At 45.7% G+C, this 10,000-nt stretch overlaps 1 protein-coding gene across 1 annotated transcript in view; it reads left to right on the top strand.

Annotated features, from left to right (window-relative positions):
• The window catches only part of greb1 (growth regulating estrogen receptor binding 1), a gene marked incomplete at its 3' end in the record, with an annotated part of 30,107 nt that overhangs the window by 3,988 nt on the left and 16,119 nt on the right, over positions 1-10,000 (top strand). The window contains exons 5-11 of the mRNA XM_083650481.1: positions 1,710-1,826; positions 1,985-2,137; positions 4,578-4,736; positions 4,931-5,053; positions 6,869-7,054; positions 7,614-7,750; positions 8,714-8,990. Of these exons, the coding sequence (XP_083506607.1) occupies positions 1,710-1,826; positions 1,985-2,137; positions 4,578-4,736; positions 4,931-5,053; positions 6,869-7,054; positions 7,614-7,750; positions 8,714-8,990 (1,152 nt within the window). The remainder of the gene's footprint in view (positions 1-1,709; positions 1,827-1,984; positions 2,138-4,577; positions 4,737-4,930; positions 5,054-6,868; positions 7,055-7,613; positions 7,751-8,713; positions 8,991-10,000) is intronic.

The following is a 10,000-nucleotide window of genomic DNA, read 5'->3' as shown; positions in this document are numbered from 1 at the left end:
CACGGTGATCTCATTAGATGTTCTATCCCAAAGCTTTTAGAAGGTGCACTATTGAAGAGTATGGGATTATTCAAATTCCCAACTGCACAATAATTCAGTTTTTACTTCCTGGAAATAAATATTTTGCAATATTGGCCAAAACAATGCTGTCAGGCCACAGCTGTTACCAGCAGCATTATCTTAATGAATATTCTATCAGGAGCTGTTGCGGCCGCGATGCTGTTAACGGCAGAAATCTCTAGCTGCCTCTGGTGAGTTCCACTTGTGCCTGTTGCTGATGTAACTCCAGATCCATCTATGGCATCCAGTCGACCTGGTGCTTTCTCACTGGCGCCCCGGTACCGTTCCCGAGCACACTTGTCCCCAAATTGACCCCAGTTTTGGAACATTTGATGAGTGTGAACGTTGCGTTCCGTTACGTTCCGCGCCCGGGTGCACAACGGGGTGACAGGGATCCACTTGAAAAGGTGGTCTGGGGAGCGCTTTGGCGCGCCCGGGCACGGAACACTTGCGAGTGTGAAAAGCCAACTGTTCCGAACCACATAGACAACACACGGGTGAGGATAAACTCCAGGAATAGTTGATCACGCAAGTGCACTCTGTTCCGTTTCCGAGCGTGGAAGAAATGTTGTAATGTGAAAGCTGACCAGCGGGGGAGAGGGGAGGGGGGCAATCGTTCCCGGGTGCGGAACAGAACGGAACGAAAGCGATCGTTCCCAGTGAGCAGCCTTAAATTCCTTCCATAGCCCCGTTCACACATGAAACCCATAAAACCCATTCATTTAAAAAAATAAATGCTGTAAAGGGAGCACTTTCTGTTGTTCACACAAGACATGCCTCTCCACTCTCTTATTGAAATGCTGCCATTTACACAATACTGCCAAATTGACAATATACATACATTCCACTGTTGTCATTTTCCGGGTCATGAGGTTTATTTGCCAGTCAGTACAGTTTGACTACGGTATAGTAGTTTGTATTTTCCCTCCTGCATTTGGACATCAGAGCATCCTCACTTTGTGCAGCGTGTGCCATTATTAGTTACAGCATCGTTCACACATGTGGTCAATACAGAACTTGACTAGTAAGCTGACAACGTGTTGAGCAGTGGCATTGACACAACTGATGTACTGGTGTTAAGGGAACAGACAACGTGTTGAGCAGTGGCATTGACAGAACTGATGTACTGGTGTTAAGGGAACAGACAATGTGTTGAGCAGTGGCATTGACAGAACTGATGTACTGGTGTTAAGGGAACAGGCTGCATGTGTGAAGAACGGGCTCATACCACTCATTCCCTTTCCCTTCTCTCCCTCCTCAGCCAGAGGGCCTTCTGAACTCTGTTTGATTACTCAAGTCTTGTTTGTTATTATTTGGTGCTGCAGACCTGTCCTGCTATTGGAATGCTCCGCTGTTAATTGCTGCTAACAGATTCTACATTTACTTATTTTTAAGCCCCCCACGCCCCCCCCCCCCCCCACACACACACACACACATACACACACACACACACACACAAACACATTTTTTACATTTTTGCTCACATTCTTCCAAAACTGCCATTATCAATCAACATTGTAACTGTGTCTCACTGTGTATATATTGTGTGTGTGTGTGTGTGTGTGTGTGTGTGTGTGTGTGTGTGTGTGTGTGTGTGTGTGTGAGTGTGTGTGTGTGTGTGTGTGTGTGTGTGTGTGTGTGTGTTTCAGATGGCAGAGTGAGACAGATGGGGTCCAGCCTCTCAGAAGGACATGTGACATCAGATGAGCAGTCACCCAACCTGCCGCAGACCGCTCACCCTGCACACACATCTGGCAGCTACACAGGTAACACACACACACACACACACACACACACACACACACACACACACACATAGACACACACCACATGCACACGCACACAGATGCAGACGCACAAAGTGGATATCAGAGTTAAGTGAATGTAGCTCATGCATTGCTTGTCCTCCTGTGTCTGTCTGCAGCAGGCTCCCATGTGGAGCCCTTAGGTCCGCCCCTAGGTCCGCCGCACATGGCTGATGTCCCCCCGCCGCTGCCAAACGGCAGCCATGCTGTTCCCCCCGTCACCGCCCAGCCCCCCTTAAACCAGTCGGGTCCTGGGAGACCCACTGCTCTAGGTATGTGCACGCATGAGACTTCAGCTTTACCTAGCATGAAACGGACATGCAGAAGACACTTCAACTCCTTGTTGTGCTCACTCTGGCTGGTCCAATTTACTTTATACTGGTCATACACATTGTTTTGTGTTGGTTTTTTTAATTAAAGGAGAATTTCAGTATTTTTGAACCTGGACCATATTTTTTTTATGTATAACTACTAAGTAATGTGAATCTTTTAAATTGATGCAGTATTGACCAAGATCGCTTCAGTTGACACACGTGTGCGTGTGTGTGTGTGTGTGTGCGTGTGTGTGTGTGTGTGTGTGTGCGCACAAAGGGGATGTTAAAACACCCCCTCTACATGAGCCAGTCGGCTGCATTGTGTGTGTGTGTGTGTGTGTGTGTGTGGGGGGGGGGGGGGGGGGGGGGGGGGGTGTCGTCCTTTGTTTTCCCTGCTTTCATTTGCCAACACTTGGGGCAGTAAAACATCTCCCTCCCTCCTTCCCCTGCTTTCTCTCTCTCCCTCCCTCCCTCCCTCTCTCAGTCTATCACCTCTATAAAAAGGGGCTGTAAAATCTCCCCCTCCCTCTCTCTTTCTGTCTCCTTCTCTTGTCTTTTCTGTCTGCCCCCTCTCTCCTTTCTGTCTGCAGCTGAGTGAAAGGCTTCCTTCCTGTCTACAGTATGTTGTCTTTTTCATGGCCTCTTTAACAAGTGGGCCTTTTGTCTGCTACTGCATCTCAACAGAACGTTGAGAGGATGAGGAAGAGACAGGTTAATGTGTGACTCAAATACTGCTGCTTTCCATCACTGTATCCACACAAGTCCATCCTAAAACACAACTGTCTTCCTGTGTTTAGCGTGTTGTTTAGTCAAGGGCAGAGCAATCGAGTAAGAGAGTCCAAAATGCGTGACTCATTAGCCAATGAACAGCCAGGAAGGAGGCTCGCGCTACTTTTGAATGTTAAAATAAAACACAACAGAACACAAACTGTCCATTTTGCTGCAACTCGACAGTGCTGCTTAATCCAGAACCTTACTTCCTGTAACTCTTAAGAGTAAAAAACTGGTCCATTGGAGTGAATGGAGATGTCGCAACTCTTCTATATAGACGGCTCTGGTCAAGGGTAACCAGGGGCATGTGAAGATAGCCTGGGTAAACCCAGCCTCCACGTGACCTGCTCTCAGACCTGCTCTACTGAGAGCAGGTCTGAGAGCAGGTCACGTGGAGGCTGGGTTTACCCAGGCTAATGTGAAGAGTCTATGCTTTCAGTGCTAGTTGCTGTTGCTAGTACAGTACATGCCTGTTAGCCATGAGTGTCTTGGCAGCTGAAATTATAACAATGAACATTGACTAAAATCTCCAGTAACAGCATATAACAACTAATGTGACTGCTAACGTACACTTAGCACAACAAAGTAAAAAAACAACAACAACATGCAAAACCTAAATCAAGTCATGTCATGTCACCCCGCCCTTACCTCATCATCAGTAAATGAGGGAACTTGAAATGACTCTTCTACTAGCGAGGGAAACACGTTAGCCATTTAATTTGTAGAGAGATGTGAAAGGGGAAAGGCCGTCTTCTGATGGGGATGCTCACAGACGCAGGGTCACGTTCAGAAAATCAAACTTGCTGTGAGCATTTTCCCTCCGTCTGACATTTTCTGTTCGGAATCGGTCCCTATGACAGAAATAGTGGACCATTTAGTGTGTCACCATTTTTTTTATAGTGTCCGAATTCTCAACTGTTAATTTGATTCACTATTTAGTCCACTATAAAATACCCACAATGCACAGCGATTTCTAGTGAACCGCGAATGTACCCTACATTGTCGCCGTATACCACAATGCAATGCGGTTGTCTTTACCGAAGGAGAAGAAGAAAGTCGTTAGCTCGCGAGCTAACAAGCTTGTGAGCCACTTGACCAGCAAAGCTTGCTATTAGGAGACAGCACCATAGTTGACAAAATCACACATGCACGTAATTAGAATTTCAACGATGTATTTAGGATTTAGCAGTCAAAACATGCAACATCAATACTACCTGAGGACATCTCAATCTGCTCGTGAGCTCAGTTGTTTATGTGATAGTGGGCGTGGATTGCTTGCGTCACATGAATACCTGGCGCATCTGGTGATGCAATGATCTCCAGGAAGAAAATCTGTGTAGTGTCTGAAACTGATTTGGATCATTCCCCATATAGTTCACTATATGATAAACACTACATATAGTTCACTATATGATAAACACTACATATAGTTCACTATATGATAAACACTACATATAGTTCACTATATGATAAACACTACATATAGTTCACTATATGATAAACACTACATATAGTTCACTATATGATAAACACCATCTGGGAATAGTGAATGAATGATGAGTGAACGATTCCGAATGCGGCTAGTGTGTAAAGAGTGTGTAAAACGTCTTGTTTTCTTTTCCTGCAGGGCCCCATGCGAATGCTGGACCTCCTAAAAAGAGACACAAGGGCTGGTCCCCTGAGGCCTCTGCCTCTGCTGTGGCGGAGAACACTGTGAAGACGCCGCCATCTTCATCAGCTTCATCAACATCGTCATCCTCTGCCATGCCCAATGGAGCCAGATTAGGTAAAAAGAAGAGAGGGGAGGGATATTATAATATTATGTACATAGAGAGAGAGAGAGAGAGAGAGAGAGAGAGAGAGAGAGAGAAAGATGTGTACCTGGGTTATTATTATAAAAATGCTAAATATCCCAGCAAGACAATTCATGCTGTTTTGAAATTATGAATGTGTTGCCATGTGTTCTTCTCACGCATCCAGAATCTGCAGCTCCAGTGAGTGTGTCCCAGGGGTCCTTGACCCCACTGCCTCCCCCTGGGCTGTCCGTAACAGTGCCTGATCAGCTGCTGCACACCTGCAGACTACAACCTGTCATCTTCAAAGGTCAGACTGTGACTCTGTGTGTGTGTGTGTGTGTGTGTGTGTGTGTGTGTGTGTGTGTGCACGCGCACACATGTTTGTGTGTGTGTGTGTGCGCGCGCGCGCACGTGTGTGTGTGTGTGCGCGACTGTGCGCGCATAATTGTTGTTGCTCCGATAATGGTTGGTGTCACGGTGCCCCAGCCTAGTGTATATATGCCAAAGCACCTGACAGACGACTAACGCACGTAACGTACACCGAAGGATATCTAATGTACGGGGTTCGGTTCACGGTTACACAGTCAATAGTTCACTAGGTCGGCCATTATCTTCGGTTTGGGGTCCAGCTTAGGTTAGCGTCCATGTGGCGTTCTGCCAAGCTCTCAGTTGGGCAACGCATGTTAACCCTTTCAAACCCAAAAGCAATCTGGGAATAACCCTGGTTGGACCTGAAAGATGTATCAGTGAAACTCGTTGAGTTAGACTCACTAACCAGGCCCAGTCATAATGACACTGGTGATCATTTGGCACCTGCCTGTCTGTCAGTGCTGGAGATAGTTCCCAGGCAGGAGCAGGTGAGGTCTGTGGGAAGCAGCAAACAGATGGCTGTGTCAGCTCCCTTCTCCTCACAGGTCACAGGTCACCCGACACCCAAGGCGGTTTCTCATCCTCCACCCCTCCATCCTTTCAGCCCTTTCACCTCTAAGCCCTTCCTATGTCTAGTCTGTCTCCATCCTCACCTCATCTCCTCTCCTTCTATTCACTTATTTTACTTATGCACCTGTATCACCTATCTGCCCCGCCCACCTCACCTCACACCCTGTCTCTAATATTACCTGTGCACCTGTAACACCGAACCCCCTCTCACGTATTCCTCTTCTCTCCACCTGTCAATCCACCTGTATCACTCACTCCTATTCCCCTCCACCCTTCTGTCTATCTTTTGCAAATTTAGAAACGGTAAAACACTTGAACTAACAAAAGTGCTTCAAAGAGGGGTTTCAACTGTCATAACAGCCCAAAAAGTCAGTGACTACTAGTCACGACAGGGGAGCATTCTCAAAAAAAGTTTCAAAAGCTACGGTGCAAGGCGCAAACAATATACAAGAAGACAGAAAAGCCAGCACTCAAAGTAAATCCTTTTGGTTTTTAATACCTTCAGTAGCAGCAGTGACATCAATCAATGGACGTACGTTTCGGCACAAGCCTTCCTCAGCATTGTGCTGACAGTAGACGGACATGACGTATAAATAGTGTCATACCGGAAGTACAATCAATTGCATCGTCAAATAATGGAAATATCTCACAACATACAATATCAAAAATACAATATCAAAAGCATCAGAAAATATCGACCAACAGATAAGGTACAATTTATAATAACAGCAACATTGACATAATTCCTCCATCCATCCACACCTTCCCTATTTCATCCCACGACTTTGTAGCCTCCATCCCCGAATCTCCCATTGCACAATGCACACCCTCATCTGTATCATCTATCCCTTCCTTGCTCGGGGATAGAGCACGCTGCATTTTCCCGCCACCCGATCCTGTACAACAGCTGGTGTGTGTCTGTGTTTGTTGTGTGGGGGTGTGTATGTCTGTCTGTGATTTCTTCAGTCCATTTGCTGTTGTAACAGATAGTTACTTTGCATCAAAATGTAGAAAAATGTAGAAGTATGTGCTTAAAAAAAAAAAAAAACTTTAAGAATGACTCTGCAAAATAGATTATGCAATATTCATCCGTTCTTTCACTTATCCTTTCATTCTCATCAGTCTATTGATTTTTCGTCCTGTTTGTCAATTGGTTCTGCAATCTCACCTCTCTTCCACCCAGGCCACGGCCCTCTACCCCAGTTGGCTGGCAATGTGAGTGAAGTGCTGGTCAGTGCTCTACTCCAGAGTTGTTACCTCAGCTCCCAGACGCTTCCCAGAGTCTACCAGCACTATGGACCTTCACCCATCCAGCCTTTGTCCACCGAGATGCAGATTCTCCTCACCGTCTACTACCTGGTTCAACTAGGTCAGTTTAAAATCCATAGTCCAGCATAGGAGTGTAATCATAAAATATTTGAATTAAAATGGTTAATCACAATCGCAATAGGCCTCACATTTCACCCATTCCTGGTTTTGCGTAAGTGTCATTACAATGAGTTGACATGTTCTCAGATTTATTGACTAAGTGCTTGAATTAATAACCTTCTTCAAAATGTGTTTGATACTGTAGTTGTTAATGCTTAACATGTTATTGTCTGTAAACACTGGAGCAAAATGGACCAGCACAACAGTCCTGAGATCTGATCTGAAACTATGCAGTCATGTCTATCTGCCTTTGTGGCATATCTTGACTTCTCCATCACACGCTATCTCCTCTACTGGCTTAGTGTAGAAATCTATAGACTCAACAGTAGGTCACACTGGACAGAAATATCCTGTAGTGAACAGGCTTAAGTGTTCCACCTCTGGTCCTTTACCTACCAATAATAAAGACAGTAAGAAAAAAACGTCCACTAAATGACAAATGTTAATGATGTCTTACTGTTTGTTTTGTAACTCGGACATGCCTCACCTGCGTCCTCAAGGCCCGGACCAAGTGCCTTTGATTGAGGACTTGGAGCAGATATTCATGAGGTCCTGGAGGGAGTCCCACCTCAGTGAGATCAGACAGTACCAGCAGCCCCAGACACCCGCTGTCCCTGGGAGGCACTATGGTATAGAGGTGAGACAACAACTCATTGTTATAAGTTAAAGTCGAGCTGAACCCAAAAATGACTTTTCTTTTCTTTTAGTTCAAATACCTGGGTATGCAGTGCACCTATTTAATAATGTATGCCAAAGAAATCACAAAAATCAAATTTATTTAGTTTTTCACACTTTTTCACATCAAAAGTTCATTTTTCAAGATTTCATTGATAACAGTAATTTACAGTTTGCTGACGTCACCTAGTACTATCAAATTTCTACCCCATTTCAACCAATCATTTCACGACATGCAGCTGTCAATCAAATCTTCATTTCAGGATAATTTTCTCTTCCAAATTACGGGGAAAATGGCGCCTAGTGCCTGTCATCTGGCAGAGCAATTATGCAAACTAAATCAAACGGTAATGTCTAAGAATGCAAAGAAATGTAACTGGCTCGTTGACAGCCTCCCTGGCTGTCAGGGATCGCCTCTCGGAGATTCCAGGTGGGCGGGCAGCACCCATGCATCGGATTGTCCGCTCGCTCCGCACGAAGCCGGTGGCTGCCTGCTACTCCACGGATCCCACTCGCGTAGCACGACAACACGCTGAATCCCACCCGATTTGGGGGTGGAACACGCCAGGATTGGCCGATGCCAAAGCCAGTCGACAGAATTGTCAAATCAAATCATCGACACCGTATATGGTCCACCTCTCAATTTGTTTTCAGTCTGAAACGGACTCAGATGCACGTGACGAACGGGTTCACCTCGACTTTAAGAAAGAAAAGAACCAAGTAGGAAAAAAGTAGGCATTTAGCAGAGCTTCAGATGCAGAGCATCTTATATCGAGTGCAACAGTCAAATAAGTCCTAGATATCAACATTATAGAAACAAAGAAAGTGCAATGTATTGAAAATGCTATGATATTTTGTAAATTAATAATAAATAAATACATTAATTAATTAGTTAAATACTCTTCCTCTTGTCCCCTATCCCCAGATGCCCTCCACCCTGCCCGGACTCCCCCAGCATCTCTCTCTGCCTCCCCAGAGCACGCAGCCCCTGACCCCCAGCCAGCTACCCTGGCTCGCCCAGCTGGCTGCCTCCTCCTGCGGGGAGGGAGTGTTGGTGCTGGGGGAGCAGCTTGGATCTCTGGCTCAAGGCCTCAGCCAAACTTTTAGCAGACTCATTGAGGGACGGCTGGCCAACACCAGCTACGTGGTTGTCATTGTCACCGCACCGGGACAGGAAACACAATCCTGCGTGGTTGTCACAGGTGGGTGGGATCTGTTTGTGTCTCTGTGTACACTAGAGGGCTGCAACGGGACGGGAATCCCGCGGCACCCAACGCAAATCTCGCGGGAGCGGGCGTTAATCACGTTGCCAGCGGGTCCCGCGATTTCAGTCTCTCCAACGTTTACGTTTACATCGCCTCGGAGATAGACAATCTTTTGCAGTGTGCTGTGCACTGGCCTGTCTGTCCGTGTGTCATAGTCAGTCTGTGAGTTGCTAGGCAACCCTGGCCCCTCGTCTCGGAGCAGCAGAGACAGACAGGCTGCATGTGAGAGGAAGCGAGCAGAGAAACCAAAAGTTTTTTCTTAATGTGAAACGAGGGAATAAAATTAGAGATGGCAGCGAGGGCTGTTCAGTTACACCAGAGACATTCAACCTTTCAAACCCAGCAGAATGGCCGCACTGGATAAGACGATTTGACAGATTTGGGATCGCTTCATGACTCAATGAGAGGAAGATTAGGTGAACTAATGGGATGGGAGATGCGTGCAGCTGATGATGTTTCAGCAGTTTAACCATGACTGAGGCAGAGAAGAAGAAATATGAGGCTGTTAAAGCAGCAGCGTTTGAACAGCACTACGTAGGAAAAGATGATGTGATGTTTGAGACACACATTGTTCTTTATTTGAACTATTACCGTAAATTCCGGACTATAAGCCGCACCGGTGTATAAGCCGCACCTGCAAAGTTGACTATTTTTTACATATATAAGCCGCACCGGACTATAAGCCGCGGGTGTTTTAATGTTTTTTTTTTTTTTTTTTTTTTTTTTTTTTTTATTGTGTTTTAATGTTTAATTACCTATGTAAGGGTTCATGCACAGAGGGGATTGTCGGGAAAGAGATGGCTGTTTGAGGAAGCTCCCATTTATTAACATTTCAACAAAACAACATAACACAACACCACCTGTGTTGTTTTTTACAGTGCACACAGTGTCATACAGTGTCATACAGTGTGGTGAAAAGAGGGCAAGAGAGGAAATTAAAACAGAAG

The sequence above is a fragment of the Poromitra crassiceps genome (assembly GCF_964638095.1).
Source record: "Poromitra crassiceps genome assembly, chromosome: 14".
Taxonomy (NCBI): Eukaryota; Metazoa; Chordata; class Actinopteri; order Beryciformes; family Melamphaidae; genus Poromitra; species Poromitra crassiceps.
This window is presented reverse-complemented; position numbering and strand designations above follow the sequence as displayed.